Source organism: Dama dama, chromosome 8 (assembly GCF_033118175.1).
Source record: "Dama dama isolate Ldn47 chromosome 8, ASM3311817v1, whole genome shotgun sequence".
Classification (NCBI taxonomy): Eukaryota; Metazoa; Chordata; class Mammalia; order Artiodactyla; family Cervidae; genus Dama; species Dama dama.
This window is the reverse complement of record NC_083688.1, coordinates 4,989,243-5,006,198: the sequence shown is the minus strand read 5'-3', so window position 1 is coordinate 5,006,198 and position 16,956 is coordinate 4,989,243. Positions and strand designations below refer to the sequence as shown.

Below are 16,956 nucleotides of genomic sequence, written 5' to 3'. Positions count from 1 at the left end.
ACAGGACTAAGGACAGCCCGCACTTATTGGGCGCCTACTGTGTGCCAGAGTTGAGCGCTTCACACTGACTTCTCAGAACAACCCTCTGGGGTAAGTATTGACACTATCATTCTTTTTTCTTTCTTTATTTAAAGAGTATGGTCTCCCAAGTGTTCATTCAATAGACTGTATTTTTCATATTTGGTTCTTTTTTATTTTTTTATTAATTAATTTATTTTAATTAGAGGCTAATTACTTGTAGCGGTTTTTGCCGTACATTGACATGAATGACACTATCATTCTCATTGTTGTTGTTGATCGGTCGCTGAGTCGTGTCTGACTCTTTGCAAACCCCTCATTCTTCTCATCACCGTCCCCTTTTATAGGTGAAGAAGCAGAGGCTTTGAGAGGTTATGAAAATGGCCCAAAGTCACAAACTAGGAAGTGTCAGAGGCAAGAATTCAAAGTCAGGTCCACCTGACTCCCAGCCCACACTGATGTCAACCCCTGTATGTATTATGATAGGAATAAAATGTATTTTGTCCTTCCTTTTGTTCATCGCCAACCTAGGACCCCATTCATTCCCTGAACACTGATGGAGCGCCTTCTATGCTGAGGAGACCAGAGAGCTCATCTGGGCTCAGAGGCTGAGGGTTGAGGGTCAGAGGTTAGGCAGTAAAGTAGGGGGGTCTCCAGACCCTTCTAAACCAAGGATGGCCGCCCTCCCCCTCCATCTGTCCCCATACCAGCCACAGACCACATGTTGGTAACCTGTTTCTCTGCTCATCATCTTGCCCATGGTGTATGCTGTAGCCTGATCTTCCCTCGTGAGAAATGGAGGTGTGACTCAGCAGGGGCTTCTGCATTTCGTACACCTCCAGAAAGACTCTGGGCAACAGCAAGGGCAACCACCACCAAGCTAGCTCTTCGCGGGCACGAGGCACTGTGGGGACCCCTCCGTCTGTGTGCACCGCCTGTTTGATGCCCACCATCACCCTGTGAGCCAGGAGCTGGTACTCGCCCGCTATCCAGATGTGGGAACTGAGGCTTACTCAGGCCTGGGCTGCAACCCCACTCTGTCTGGCTCTCGGGCCTGTGTCCTTATCCCTGGCTCACATTGCTCTGCTCTGGGTCCAGGCTCTGTGCCCAGGCTGTGTGGTTGTCCATTTAGAAGCCTGGTTCCTAGAAGGCAAGCTTCGGCCAAATACATGTTGAGTGTGCCTTGGGAAGCGCGTTGTGGGGCTAAGGCTTGTGAGGATGGAGAGAGTGGGTTGTTTTTCTTTGAGGGATGTGGGGTCCCATGGAACCACCCCACCTGCCCCCTGAGGCAGAAGAGGCTTTTGGGCATCCAGGGTGTCAGGGCCGTGCGGTGTTTGCTGTTTGAAGGGCTTTCTTCCTGGCTGAAATGTCCCTGAGACTGAGTCAGAGCTGAGTCACCTTGGGGGGGGGGGGGGCGGGGAAGGTCTTTTCTTTTTCTTTTTTTTCCTATTTGACTTGGGCCTTAATTGGGGCTTCCCTGGTAGCTCAGATGGTAAAGTGTCTGCCTGCAATGCGGGAGGCCCGAGTTCAATCTCTGGTTCGGGAAGATCCCCTGGAGAAGGAAATGGCAATCCACTCCAGTACTCTTGCCTGGAGAATTCCATGGACAGAGGAGCCTGGTGGGCTGCAGTCCACAGGGTCCCAAAGAAAGGCATGCGGGATGTGGGATCTAGCTCCCTGACCAGAGATCAAACCTTGGCTCCCTGCACTGGGAGCTTGCAGTCTTAGCCGCTGGACCACCAGCGAAGTCCCAACCTTAGGGGATCTTCACAGCCATTTCTACTTCCTGGCCCTTGGACAGGCAAGCCACTTAGCCTCTCAAAAGGTCTGTTTCCTGGTCTGTGAACCGGGGGTAATTTACAGGGTGGTCATGCGGACTGAACTAGTAAAAGTGGCCAGCACACGGCCTCAGGGACTAGCAGCAGCTCTTACTGAGCTGGGATGCGCCGTGTGATGGGGGCTGCAGTCTCCAGGGGGTGGCAGGAGAGAGCTGGATCTGTTCTATGGGCTGGCCTCAGTTTCCCCATCAGCCATGGCTGACATAAAACTCTTGCATAACCAGCCTCAGGAGGGGCCCTTGTGATCACAGAGGTCCCGGGGCGCGTAGGTGCGTCTCCATGATCTGCACACCCGGCGGTCGGCTCCCGGGGGGCGAGGGGGCGGCGGGAACACGGTAGGCGGCTGCACAGGTGCCGTCATTGAGGCTCCCAGGTGTGTTATTGTGGGCCGGGAAAAGGCGCTGGCAGTTCGAGCCGGAGATTAGGGGGGAAAGCGGGTTTGGGGGCCGCCTCCGCTCACGGGGAGCAGAGGAGGGCGCGGGTAAGCGGAGCGGGGTGCAGGGCGCATCATCCAGGCCCCCTCGGGTCCCCGCCCTCCCCGGAAGAGGTGCCCGGGGCGCTGTCCCTGGTCCTGGAGTCCGCCCGTTTCTGTGCTGGCCAGTGGAGGGCGCCCGGGACCGCGGCGGACGCGTGCTTTATTTTCCTGGAACGGTATTCCCAGATAATAAGCCTACCCACACACACAGTTTAAAAAAACCAAAGGACAAACTGCCCTCAGAGAAGTAAAAGCCCTCACTTCCATAGATAAAGACTCTGGTGTGATCACACCAGAGGACCTAATGCATTAACCAAATACTTGCTTCTGCTTGTATATTAAAAAAAAAAAAAAAAAAAAAAAAACCTTTAGATTTAAGGGTAGAAAATCTTACCATGGTGCCTGACTTTTAGTTCAGAATGGCTCCAGTTGTTACATCTCTGGGAGACTCAGTATGTATTAAAGCCACACTAAAATATTCATATGTAAACCTAAGTTGTAGGATGGGATAGATGGGTCTTTCTCCCAAGTGAATGTCTGGGGGAATCTTTGATGCACGACAGGTCTCTTCGGGTGGGACTCTCACTGACATAACTTTGCTGGACCTCACATACTGAGTGACAGAGATGATCCCAGTAATGGCTGAGGGCCATGGTGGTTCAGTGGTAAAAAAAATCTACTTGCCAATGCAGGAGGACCCAGTTGAGTGGGTTCAATCCCTGGCGTGGGAAGATCCCCTGGGGAAGGAAATGGCGACCCAATCCAATATTTTTGCCTGGGAAATCCCACGGACAGAGGAACCTGGTGGGCTACAGTCCATGGTGTCGCAGAAGAGTTGGACACAACTTAGCAACTAAACAGCAACAATGAAAACCACGCTCACATATTTCCCGAATGCTCTCAGAGGGCAGAGCCACCCCCACTGAGAGCCACTGCCGAGGTGGGGGCCTTGGCAGGATGAGGGGTTCACAGAGTCCCTGACTGGCAGAGTGGGAGCATGGAACTTTAAGGGATTTCAGGGCGTCCCATCCCCCATCACACAGATGGACCAGTGGAGGCCCAGCATGGGAGGAGACTGTGCTGGAAAACACGAGTGACCAGCAGAGCCAGGGGCCCCCAGCCCAGGCCTCCTGGTCGCCCCGTACAGGGCTCAGTCGGCCCAGCTGCCCTGGGGGGCGCTCTGGACACAAGCCGACTCCCTTCCAGTTCAACTCACCTGCTTCTGAACGTGGGCGGGGAGGGCCAGGCTCTTAGCAGGGGGCGGGACAGACAGACTGGCTGCGGATCCCAGCCTGTAATGTGTGAGAGGGGCTCTTTGCTTCCCCTCACCTTAGGGAGACAGTAGTTCACACCACTCGATCTCTACCTTTATTTCTTCCCAATAGTTGGCTGAGCACTGTGTGTGTGTGTGTGTGTGTGTGTGTGTGCGCGCGCGCATATATGTGTGTATGTGTGTGTGTCTGCGCGTGGGTGCGTGTATGTCTGTGCGTGTGTGTGTGTGTTTGCGCGCGCGTGTATGTCTGTGTCTACTCTGTGTGATCTGAGTGTGTGGGCCTTAGTGATTTCTGTGCATGAACTTGCTGTCATTGGTGTGTATTCATGTGTGTGCATGTGTGTGTGCATGTGCGCGCGCGTGTATGTGTGTGTGTGTCTGCGCATGCATGTGTGTGTGCGCATGTGTGTGTGTGTGTGTCTGCACGCGCATGTATGTCTGTGTATATCTGTGTGATCTGAGTGTGTGGGCCTTAGTGATCTCTGTGCATGAATCTGCTGTCATTGGTGTGTATTCATGTGTGTGTATGTGTGCATGTGTGTGTATGTGTGTGTGTGTCTGCCTGTGTGTGTATGTCTGTGTCTACTCTGTGTGATCTGAGTGTGTGGGCCTTGGTGATTTCTGTGCATGAATCTGCTGTCGGTGTGTGTGCATGTGTGTGTGTGTGCATGTGTGTGTGTGTGTCTGCATGTGCGTGTATGTCTGTGTATATTCGTGTGATCTGAGTGTGTGGGCCTTGGTGATTTCTGTGCATGAATCTGCTGTCATTGGTGTGTGTTCATGTGTGTGTATGTGTGTGTGTGTCTGCGTGTGCATGTATGTCTGTGTATATCTGTGTGATCTGAGTGTGTGGGCCTTAGTGATTTCTGTGCATGAATTTGCTGTCGTTGGTGTGTGTTCATGTGTGTGTATGTGTGTGTGTGTCTGCATGTGCGTGTATGTCTGTGTATATTCGTGTGATCTGAGTGTGTGGGCCTTGGTGATTTCTGTGCATGAATCTGCTGTCGTTGGTGTGTGTGCATGTGTGTGTGTGTGCATGTGTGTGTGTGTGTCTGCGTGTGCGTGTATGTCTGTGTATATTCGTGTGATCTGAGTGTGTGGGCCTTGGTGATTTCTGTGCATGAATCTGCTGTCACTGGTGTGTATTCATGTGTGTGTATGTGTGTGTGTGTCTGCATGTGTGTGTATGTGTATATCTGTGTGATCTGAGTGTGTGGGCCTTGGTGATTTCTGTGCTTGAATCTGCTGTCACTGGTGTGTGTTCATGTGTGTGTATGTGTGTGTGTGTCTGCATGTGCGTGTATGTCTGTGGATATCTGTGTGATCTGAGTGTGTGGGCCTTAGTGATTTCTGTGCATGAATCTGCTGTCATTGGTGTGTATTCATGTGTGTGTGTGTGTGTGTCTGCGTGTGCGTGTATGTCTGTGTCTACTCTGTGTGATCTGAGTGTGTGGGCCTTAGTGATTTCTGTGCATGAATCTGCTGTCATTGGTGTGTGTTCATGTGTGTATGTCTGTGTGTGTGCATGTGTGTGTATGCGTATGTGTGTGCATGCACGTGTGTGCATGTGTGTATGTGTGCGCACATGCGTGTGTGTATGTGTGTGTGTGTCTGCGTGTGCATGTATGTCTGTGTCTACTCTGTGTGATCTGAGTGTGTGGGCCTTGGTGATTTCTGTGCATGAATCTGCTGTCACTGGTGTGTGTTCATGTGTGTGTACAAACCCAGCCCTAGTCAGTAGGTGAGCGCTCACCGATTTGGGACCTGTGGGTGTGAACTTGGTTTGACCTTTGCATATGTGTGTGCATGTGCATTTGGAGTGTGCATGTGGGTTTGGAGTGTGGGGGCTGATGTTCATGTGAGCATGTCTGCATGCCTTTGACCTTGATATGATCTCTACAAGCACGAGTTAGATGTCTCTGTGCCCAGTACAAGGACAGGCGGCACATGTGATCTGGTGAGGTTTCTGTGCAGGTTTGCACGGCGGTCCACACAGACTGTGTCTTGTTCATCCTCTGCCCCTAGTTCCTGGACAGCGTCAGACGCACAGAGGTATCTCAGTAGCCAGAGGTCTCAGGAGCTCTCTGAATGGGACGGGAGGCTCAGAGTCAGGATGGTTGGTTCAGTAACCTCACGAGGCAGCTCCCGGTGACAGGGTGTGAGCCAAGGCACACCCACTCCTCCCCATGTTCCCAGGGCCAAGGGACCCCCCAGGAGGTGCCTTTTCCAGGAGCTCAGGGTTTGCAGCATTTTGGGATTGGGTGGGTGCGGCTTGGCTAGAAAGGCCATGAGCAAAGGATGCTTTGAACCTATGAAATTCTCTCAAGGCAAATGTTATTTTTCCGTGATTATATCTCTAGTCCAGCAAAGTGAGAGTGATGAGTCAACAGAGACCCAGAGAAGAAAACTGGTTAAAACAGGAGGCTGCCTGGCCAGGCAGCAAGCCCAGCACTGCCCTGCCCCCTGCTCAGGATGCCCCCTGGCAGATCGCCTGAATGGGAATGACAGGGGGCAGGGAGAGCGTGGAAGGTCACTGGGGATCCACTGGGTTTCCCTGGGGGCTTCGATGGTAAGGAATCTGCCTGCAATGCAGGAGACTTGAGTTCGATCCGTGGGTTAGGAAGATGCCCTGGAGGAGGGCATGGCAACCCATGGCAGCATTCTTGCCTGGAGAATCCCAGGGGCAGAGGAGCCCAGTGGGCTACAGTCCACAGGGTCGCATAGGGTCAGGCGTGACTGAGCGACTAAAGCTAAGCCTAGCTGGCAAAATTTGGCCCCACCAGCCCCATCTGGAACCCAGGCCCAAGAGCCTCTCTTCCCAGGAGGCTGCCCCTCCCCGGGCCCTCACGTGTCCCCGTGGAGTGTTGGGAAGGCAGTGCCGGAGGCAGGGGCGTGAGACTTTCAGAGTTCAGGTCAGAGTGAACTTGGAGAGGGAGCTCCGAGTCCCGCCACCCCTGCCCGCTCTCCCCCTCCTTCACACTGTCTGGCACCTGTTTGAACAACTTAGGTGCAAAATCAGGGTGGCCCAGAAGAGGAGGCTTCTTCTGAGAAGAAGGGCCTGGTCCCTGGAGGGGCAGCCTGGCTCCGGTTTCTAGGAGAGAGGCTGGAGGAAAAGGAGGAAGGCACTCCGTGCCTCCCTCTCCCAAAGATGGCAGTGGCTTCCCCGAGCCAGTCAGCGAGCCCCAGCTCTGTGCTGCCTGCAGAGGGCTAGCGCCCTGTCACAGGCGAGTGTTAAACATGATACAGGAAGGCAATGCCAGAGCCTGGCCTGGAACCCCCTGCCCTTACTGTCCCATGTCTGTGTGTCTGTCTGAGAGGCTGTTGCAGGTGCCCACACATGGATCCGCCCAGCCACCTTCCTTCCAACAGCTGCACATACTGCATGGTGCCAGTGGACCTTAATTTACCGACCTGGTTCTCTCTGGATGGCCATTTGTTTGTTTTGGAACTCTTACTAATACATCTTTCAGTTCAGTTCAGTTCAGTCGCTCAGTCATGTCTGACTCTTTGTGACCCCATGGACTGCAGCATGCCAGGCTTTCCTGTTCATCACCAACTCCCAGAACTTACTCAAACTCATGTCCATTGAGTCGGGGATGCCATCCAACCATCTCATCCTCTGTTGTCCCCTTCTCCTTCCACCTTCAATCTTTCCCAGCATCAGGGTCTTTTCAAATGAGTCAGTTCTTCACATCAGGTGGCCAAAGTATTGGAGTTTCAGCTTCAATATCAGTCCTTCCAATGACTATTCAGGACTGATTTAGTTTAGGGTGGACTGGTTGGATCTCCTTGCAGTCCAAGGGACTCTCAAGAGTATTGTCCAACACCATAGCTCAAAAGCATCAATTCTTCAGCTCTCAGCTTTCTTTACAGTCCAACTCTCACATCCATACATGACTAATGGAAAAACTGTAGCTTTGACAGATGGACCTTTGTTGGCAAAGTAATGTCTCTGCTTTTTAATACGCATCTTTGCTAACTCAAAAAAGAAAATAGTGATTTCATGTATTCCAGCCTAATACAAATGATGCTGGAGAGTTTTATTTAACAAACACATTTGACTCAAATACTACTCTCAATGCTTTAAAAGTTTTAACTTAGTTAATCCTTGGCAAAACCCCTTGAAGTAGGTACCCTTATGTTCATCATCAACCCTATTTTGCAGATGAAGAAACTGAGGCACAGAAAGATCAAGTGACTTGCCAGAGGTCACACAGCTGACAAGGGGGAGAGCTGGGATTTGAACCCTGAGGAGGGTCATGAGAATGAGGATATGAGCCCTTGCCTTCCTGTCCCTTGTCCTTGGCCTTCCGTCCTGAGAGTCACCTGTGCTGATGTAGTGGGTCAATTCTAGGAGGTGGTTTTGCAGGTTCAGAAGAGGCGTTAGGTTCTGCTGTGGCCAGAGGGACCGGGGCTGGCCTGGGGGTGGCCTGTGCATCGTCAGCCAAGGGACCGTGACACCCCCCACCCAGCTCTTGCCAGTGAGCCAGCTGCAGCTGGTCAGCGCCCAAGAGTCCGGACCCACACAGGGCTCTTTGTCTTCGTGGGAACCCTGCAGCCCCCACGGCCCTGCTCAAGGGCCCACTGTCCCAGCACCAGCAGGGCCTCCCGGGGGCCCGGCCCAACTGGGAAACTTGGCACATCGCAGGCCTCCTGGCTACCCTGCCAAGCGGACATGCAGGGCCCACTGAGGACGCCTTCCCACTGAAAAGAGACTGGCAAGGCTGAGGGCTGCGTCCAGGCGGGTGCCACACCTGGGATGGGGCTGGGGTCCCGGGTCCCGGCCCTGAGGTTGTGTGTGCCCTTGTGACCCAGGCCCAGCGCCCAGTGCTTCCTCCTCCACCCCCTGCAGCTCTGGGGGTGCCCCGCCTCTCCCACTACTGAGAAAAGGGAGACTTCCTCCCTCTTCGGGGCAATCTCAGTGCACCTAGGGTTGCCCTCCCGGAGCCCAACCAGGCTGCCCCGTGAGGAGTGGGCTTCCCACCCTGCCCAGGAACCTGCAGCCCTGCCCAGAGCAGGAGGGGCCCGGCCCTGGCTCCAGGGCACCCCGCCAAGGGGACCCTCCTCTGAGAACCCAACCAAGGGGATGGTTCCCGGATTGGGAAAATCACACGGGCCCTGCCCAGTCTCTGAACTCCCAGGAGGCTCCGGAGGGTTCTCCCGCCCACCAGTGTGGAGAGGAGAGGGGGTCTGGGGTGGGGGCAGAGAGGAGGGCTAGGGCAGGGGGAGTTCTCCAAGAGAGGGGCATTTTGCTCTGAGCCGGGGTCTCCGTTTATCCATGTCTGAAAGGAGGAGATGGCCACACTCTCACCCCTGCCGGGGCGAGGCGAGCCGTGGAGTCCTCTCTCCAGAGCCACCGTTTCCCAGTGGAAAATGCAGCTCCCCGAGCCGGGGCTCCTGGCCCAGCGGAACGGTTGGTGAAAGGCTCTCTGAAGAATCCCGGCCTCCCTGCGGTCATGTCCTGGGATGTCCTTTCTCGCATCTCCCCCCACTGCAGGCCCTTTGAACAGAAACCCCCATAGAAAGGTTCTGGGGCCTCCCTGGGTGCAGGGTGGGGGGCAGGAGGCAGACTGGGTGTTTCGGGTGGGGTGGGCGAGTCCTGGGGCAGGGGCAGGCCCCCTGCCTCCTGAGGCATCTTTTCTTAGGGCAGGAAAGACAACTTCCTGTGGGGTGGGGCCGGGAACCCTGAGCTCTGGGGGAGCTGTGGGCAGAGGAGGGGCCCGCCATGTCTGCTGACTGAATGCACGACCGGATCGAGGTTTTGGGGCCCAGTTTCTCTCCGAAGGCTGCTGAGGGAGGGAACCCAGGCTGAGCAGAGGGTGGGTCATCTCCCTTCCTGCTCTGTTCCTCTTCACCTGGGCACAGGGGCGATCCTGGGAGTGGGGGCCGAGAGCGGGTAATAGCAGGGCCACTGGGCCTCTCTTCCCTCCTCCACTCATTGAGAGCGGCCTGACCCACAGGCCAGGACTCCCCAGCTGGCGTTTACTGAGCATTTCCTGTAGCAGGCCCGGCCCTACAGCCCCACACGCATGGACTCCTTCCGTCATCACAAGGGCCCTCGGGGATTAGTCCTGTTTTGTTGTTACTATTGTTTAGTCACCCCGTCACGTCAGACTCTTTGCGACCCTGTGGACTGTAGCACACCAGGCCTCCCTGTCCCTCACCATCTCCAGGAATTTGCCCAAGTTCATGTTCGTTGCATCGGTGATGCCATCCAGCCATCTCATCCTCTCCATTCAGTTGCTCAGTCATGTCCGACTCTTTGCAACCCCATGGACTGCAGCACACCAGGCTTCCCTGTCCACCACCAATTCCTGGAGCTTGCTCAGACTCATGTCCATTGAGTCCGTGATGCCATCCAACCATCTCATCCTCTGTCACCCCCTTCTCCTCCCTCCTTCAATGTTTCCCAGCATTAGGGTCTTTTCCAATGAGTCAGTTCTTTGCATGAGGTGGCCAAAGTATTGGAGTTTCAACTTCAGCATCAGTCCTTCCAATGAATATTCAGGATTGATTTCCTTTAGGATGGACTGGTTGGATCTCATCCTCTGACCCTCCATCTTTCCCAGCATCAGGGACTTTTCCACTGAGTCCTACTGTAAACAGGTGAGAAATTCTATGTACAGTGCAAAGCATTTTGACCCTGGATTCCAAATTCTGGACCCAGGTCGCTCGGGGCTCCCCTCACCCCCACCTCGTGATGACCAGGGGGACAGCTCCGCTCTTGGTGGGAGGTGGTGGTGGACGAGGGTGTCGCCTGCAGAAGAGAGTGTGCAACCCGGTTCGCCCCGGCTCTGGGGGTGGGGAGGACGGGCCTTGTCCTCCCCGCTCCCCGCCCCTCCGCCAGCGCCGAGGCCCCGCCCGGCCCTCTCGCCTCCCCGCCCAGAGGTCCCCTCTCGGAAAGTCCAGCGAATCCCCCGCGCTGTCCCCCCACCCGGCCCGAGGGCGGCGCGAACAAGCGGCCCTTTCTGCGCGCGGCTGCCCGGGACAGCTGGCCCGCAGCCCGCGGGGGCGCGGACAATCCCGGGGCTTGTGGCCGGGGGCGGGGCGCCGGGGGTTGCCAAGGTGACCCGGGCGCGGGCAGCGGCTCGGGCTCGGCGCGGGCGGCACCATGAGCGGCCGGAAGCGCAGCTTCACCTTCGGGGCCTACGGGGGGTAGGTGCGCTGGGGGGAGCGCGCGCGCCGCCGGCGTCCGCCTCGGGTCTGGGGGCGCCTGGAGCTGTGAACCTGTGTGGGTGTGTGAGGTGAGCGGTTTGGTGTCAGGGTCGTAACTTGCGGTGTTGGTAAGTCTGCGAGTGTGTGTGTGTGTGTGTGTGTGTGTGTGTGTGTGTGTTCCGATTGGATACCCCTGTGCACGTGCGCGGACGCAAGTGCCCGTGGCATTTCTGTGTGTGTCTCTAATGCGTGGCAGTGGTAGGTGTCTGACTGTGTGTGTGCGCGGACCGGCGGGCCGGGCCTGTGTGTGTGCACGCCGGGCGTGTGCATATAGGTAGTGGGGGGTGGGAAAAGGCAGGTCCAGGGGAGGCCCTGCAGGGGCCCCTGACTTGGCTCCTGAGGCTGCCCAGCCCCTGCAGTGAGGCTTTGGGAGGAGGAAACCTAGAAGCCATTAGCTCCCCGACCTCAACCCCTGGGCACCCCGGCTGGCTGCCCCATCTCAGTCTGCCTGGCTCTCAGGAACCCCTCCTCCCGGGACTGCTGGCTGGAGACCTGGGTGGGGGGGCCTGGAGAGTCAGAGTGCCTGGTCCATCTTGGGGTCACTGTCCCTCCTGAGGAGTGTCCACCCCAGAGGAGTGCAGAGCTGGGCCAGGAGGATCCCTGTTTTATGCGGAGGTCTGGGACCTTGGAAGGGGTCTGGGGAGATAGACCAGCCGGCATCCCTCCCCTGGCTGGCCAGGAAGTTGCATAACCTTCAGCAGGGCCTGCTTCCCTGTGGTCAGAGGGACACGGGGACCCACCTTCCGGGTGCAGAGCCCTCGGGGCTGCTCACATGTGTAACGTTGCAGACCGTGGGCTCTCTGAGCTGTAGGGATGGTGTCCCCTCTCTGGGCGCCCGTCCTCCCCGGGGACGCCGCAGAGGGGCCGGGTGCGGTGGGAGACCCGAGAGCTGCCTTCCAGGCTGGGGGCTCTGTGCGCCATCAGGCCAGCCACCCGTGATCGGCCCAGAGCCTCCCGCTCCAGCTGACGCCGAGAGGCAGCGGGGCGCGGGGCTGCCCTCTGTCACGTGACCTTGGGCAAGTCCTGGCTCTGCTGGCCTCCTGGGCCCCACCCACACGAGGTGGTCCCCGGGAGACCACAGCCCTGCATCCCCAGTTCGTGTCTCCTGAGATGGCGGGTCCTATCTGGGGCCCCTTTCCCTTTCTCCTTTGCCCTCTGGCCAGGAAGTAGGGCTTATTTGTTGTCCCAGCAGCGGCTGAGCCCCTCTGCCCCAGCGGAGTGGGAAGGTTGAGCCGTCCTCTACCCCAGGGCGCCCTCGGAGGGTGGTGGGGGGTCCCCAGGGTGGGGCGCTGCCGCTGTACTCTCTGGTGTGGGGCCTGGAGGCACTGAAGGGAGACTAAGCCTGGGGGTGGCCCCTGGACCCCGGGGGCTTGTCTCCCTCTGGCTCTGCCTCCCTTCCTCCTCATCCCACACCCCACGTCCTTAATGTGGCATTAGGGCCCCTGCAACCTATGGTGGGCGGTCCCAGAGCATCAGTGCCTCCGCCAGGCCCCTGTGAGGTCCTGGGACCAGGTGGGTAGGGGTTGGCCTGATGTGCTAGGCAAGGCCTGGTAAGACGGGGCTGCCCGCTTACCTGCCGCCGCTCTCGTTGTGTTTCAGGGTGGACAAGTCCTTCGCCCCTCGCCGGAGTGCGTGGTGAGTACTGAGGGCCCTCAGTACTGGGCTGCTTGGCTGAGATTTCGGGACACTCCCCAACCATTTGTTGTTGTTTAGTCACTAAATCATGTCCGACTCTTTGCAACCACAGGGACTGGAGCCTGCCAGGGTTCTCTGTCCATGGGATTTCCCAGGCAATGATACTGGGGCGGGTTGCCATTTCCTTCTCCAAGGGGTCTTCCCGACCCAGAGACTGAACCTCCGTCTCCTGCATTGGCAGCTGGATTTTCTTGAGCCACTTACCTGGATTTACCCCTGAGACACCTGGGAAGCCCTACCAAGCCATCACCACCCCCTCTGATACCAGACCAGGCCCCACCGACCCTCCCCTCATCCTCTGCCAGCGTTGGATGGGCAGTCCCTCTCACCAGCTCTGCCCCGTGTATTTTCCCCTACAGCTCTTTCTAGAGCTCAGCCTTGAAGTAAGACCAGTCAGGTTAAATCTCAGCCTGCCGCTGCCTGTGCAGCTGTCAGCAAGTCACTCATCTCTCTGAACCTCAGTGTTCTCATCTGTGAAATGGGGATTAACATGCCTATTTAATAGAGAATAAAGTTGTACCAAAAAAAAAAGTCAAAGCAGGGCCTGGTATAGTTTAGGCCCTCAGTGAAAGGGTTTCCTTCCTTTTCTCTATGCCTCCTGTCTCATGGTGGCTCCTGGCTGGGCTGGAGATGCCTTTAACCTTCCCACTGACCCTCAAACCCTCTCCCCTCTCCCACTCCATACAGAGCCTTCGGGACCCCCTCCTCCAATCCATTTCCTGTGTCTGAGGCTGCCTCTCTCTGGAGGAGGGCGCGTCACAGCTTCCCCAACACTGTGAGCAGTAGGTGGAGGTGCAGCCACACCTCGGGATTCACAGCCCCCTGCCCAGCGCCCCTGCAGGCGGGTGCCTCCTGGCTCCCCAGGACGCCGCTTCAGCTCCAGCAGGAGAGCCCCCAGCTGCTCTGACTCCTGCTTTCCGCCCCTGCTGAGGGCTTCCAGGGGTCCCCTGGCCCTGCAGTGCCCCCCAGCTGCTGGATCTCTCCCAATGGCCCCATTGCCTTACCTGCTGCCATAGACCCCCTAGGGAGCCACAGCTGGGGTGGGAGGCACAGGGGGTGCCCAGGCTGAGCGCCAGGGCCTGCCCTTTCATTTTCTTTTGACATTCTCTGCCGCCTGGAGTCAGTTACTTTCCCTCTCTGGGTTTTCTCTCCTGCTGCTGGGCATCTCCTATGTGCAAAGTCAGTTGGAGCCTCCACCATGTGCCAGACCATATGCCAAGCCCAGAGCAGGGTGGGGAGAGAGATGGGTGGAGGTGAGGAAAATGCCTGTTCCTTCAAGGAGTTCAATAATAGTCTCAACAACTGCCATTTGTCAAGCACCCACTGTACACCAGGTCCCGTTCGATGCTTGACCCGAATCGTCTCACACGATCTTTACCGTATCTCTGAGTCAGGGACTGTTGGCCTTAACTACAGATGAGATCATGGTGCACAGAGGGGACAAGGGACTTCCCCGAGTTCACGCGGCTAGTGGCAGAGCTGGGATTTGAATCTCCATCTCCCAGGCTCTGTGCAGAACCCAGAGTTTCACTCGCTCCGCCCCTAGGACCTCCAGACCAAAGGGCAGATCTGACAGATGCACTCGAGGGGTGATTTGGAGCCGGAGGAGTGACTCAGAAAGCTCATTCCAGGGAGGCCTGAATGAAGAGTCAGAGATGAAGGTCTAGGAGTAACTAACCACTGTGTGACCTTGGGCGAGTGAGTCCCTTCCCCTCTCTGGGCCTCAGCTGACACATGTACAAAGTAGGATTCTGGGAGGACCACGACTTACCCATCGTCCAGGAAGCCTTGCCCCACCCACGCCTTGCCGGAGCTGCTGTCCATGGTGCTAGCCCCTAGGACCTCCCTTCCCCCATCGCCAAGCCAGTTGCTTCACCTCCAGCCTGTGCCTGGGCATACAGTTTGTGCTCTGCAAATGGGCAGTCATTTTGACTATTAATTGTGATTTCCTGGCATTCAAGGCCTGTCTCTACCTCACCTTCCGGCCTGGGACTCATTTCTCTTATGCGCTGTGCTTCTGATTAATGGGAATATGGCCCCATGAGCCCCACCTCCAGGCTTCTGCTCACATTCACCCTCCCCTTGACCTGCCTTCCTCTCGCATTTCCTCAAGGCCTCCTTTAAAAATATATTTATTTGGCTGCCTCCCTGGTGGCTCAGACGGTAAAGCATCCACCTGCAATGCCGGAGACCAGAGTTCAACCCCTGGGTCGGGAAGATCCCCAGGAGAAGGAAATGGCAACCCACTCCAGTACTCTAGCCTGGAAAATTCCATGGACGGAGGAGCCTGGTAGGCTACAGTCCATGAGGGCACAAAAAGTCGGACACGACTGAGCGACTTCACTCTTACTTGCTGCGAACTCCTAGTTGTGGCATGTGGGCGCCAACGACTGAACCTTCACCCCCTGCACTGGGAGCGCAGAGTTTTAGCCACTGGACCACCGGAGAAGTCCCCAGCTCACCTTTGTCAGTTTGTGGAGTGTTTCCTTCCTGATCGCCACACCCCCCTCTCTCTCTCCTTGAACGCCTTTCTGCTGCTTATCATGCTTATAGAGCACATGCTCTATAAGCTCAGTCCTGGGGCAGTGGGAAAAGCCTGGCCTCCGGAGTCTGACAGGCGTGGGCTTGAACCTGCTCCGCCACATACTAGTGGTGAGACCTTGAGCAGGTCACTTCCCCTCTCGGAGCCCCGCTTGCTGCTCCACAGTATTCACTGACTTGGGTCTTTCAGTGAGTTGACCTCAGTTGTGCTGAAGGTACGCATGTAACACTGTGCCACAGGCAGGCTCTGAGGCCCTTGAAAGCAGAGGTGCTTGAGTTACTCTTGACTTAGGCCCACTTCTCGGCATGAATCCCGTGAAAGCTGGGCTGTACTCTTTTCATCTCTCTGTCCTCCACACAGTCTTGCCCAGCTACCTGAACACAGGAAACGCTTAATGAATGTTTGTGGGATTGAACTGAATGTGTCCAGAGAATGGAACAGGTGAAAACTTGTCAAGTAGGCTAGGAGGGCTTCCTGGAGGAGGCGAGGTTTTCACCACCTTTTTTTTTTTTTTTTAAAGGTTAAGAGTTAAGAGCTTGGATCAAGTGAGCAGTGAAGCCTGGTAGAGGCCAGGTGTGATCATGGCTGGATTCCCCTACCCTCTGCCCCTCATTAGCAATCTGCAGTGGAGGAACACACAAGTGTGCAAATGTTGGAGGCATGAGGCCCAGTGGGAGGATTAGGAGACAGTGTAGTAGCTCTGACATCCAGCCAGAGTAGTGGATCAATCTGGCTCTGCAGCCGCAATGGACGTTAAATATGGAGGCTTCTCTGACAGCTCAGTCGGTAAAGAATCTGCCTGCAATGCAAGAGACCCCGGTTAGGTTCCTGGGTCGGGAAGATCTGCTAGAGAAGGAATAGGCTACCCACTGCAGTATTCTTGGGCTTCCCTGGTGGCTCAGCTGGTAAAGAATCCGCCTCAATGCGGGAGACCCACTCCAATAATCTGGCCTGGAGAATTCCATGGACTGTATAGTCCACAGGGTTGTAAAGAGTCAGACATGACTGAGCAACTTGCCCTTTTTCACTTTGCACTTTCAGATGGTGGGGGGGCGAGGGGGAGCAGTGTCAGGGTTGGAGGATATCTGAGCAGGGCTGTACAGGGAAGGAGGGTTCTGGAAATACCCTGAGAAGAGGGGCGTCAGCTTTAACCTAAAAGCTGGGACCCTGGGAGGAGGAGGCAGGACCTGGCAAAGATTAAGTACCCCTGTGTGCTGGACATTTTGCTCCAGTGGTCTCATTAAGTCATGATGATGGTCCTGAAAGTTGCCTTAGCGTCCTCATTTAGAAGGTCAAAGCCAGGACTGAGGATGTTGAAGACTGGCCCAAAGTCACACAGCTGGCAAAGGCTGGATTTGAGACCAGCTTTTCCTCCTGCCAAGCAAGTATGTTGGCCAGAGACATGGAAGCCACAGAAATGAGAGAAATCCTGGTTATGGGGTGAGGAGGGGAGACGGAGAGCGAGATGATCCTGAGGACTTCCGAAACAGGGGTCACTGCCTGGCCTCGCGTGTCCCCCCCAGGAAGGCCCACCTGGTTACTGAGATCCCATGGCAGTAACGGTACCATCTGCTCCCATATATAAAGCATTTTCTGGGTCCCAGGCCCTGGGCTGAGAACTTCCTTTGAATTATTTCATTCTGTCCTCACACCAGCTTTACAACCTAGAGACTGTTGCTGTCCATGTTCCATTTTACAGATGAGGAAACTGAGGCTCCAAGAGGGGACCTGGCTGGCCCTGGGCACAGTGAGTGAGGGGTGAACCAAGACTGGCAGCACAGTCAGTCTGAGCCCATACATTTAGCCCCAGCTCTCCTGGCGGCTGCGGAGTGGGGGGCTTGAATGGGCGGCCCCTGTCCTCAGGGGGCTCCTTGCTATAATCTCTGAGCCAGAGGCTCCC

At 56.1% G+C, this 16,956-nt stretch overlaps 1 protein-coding gene across 3 annotated transcripts in view; it reads left to right on the top strand.

Annotated features, from left to right (window-relative positions):
* The first annotated feature begins 10,706 nt into the window (after positions 1-10,706).
* Positions 10,707-16,956, top strand: part of RAP1GAP (RAP1 GTPase activating protein) — a 49,922-nt gene continuing 43,672 nt past the window's right edge. The window contains exons 1-2 of one of the 3 annotated variants that reach the window (XM_061148109.1): positions 10,707-10,759; positions 12,419-12,454. In XM_061148109.1, the coding sequence (XP_061004092.1) occupies positions 10,716-10,759; positions 12,419-12,454 (80 nt within the window). In that variant the 5' untranslated portion in view covers positions 10,707-10,715. The remainder of the gene's footprint in view (positions 10,760-12,418; positions 12,455-16,956) is intronic. The other 2 variants (XR_009693784.1, XM_061148110.1) reach the window with 2 other exon arrangements.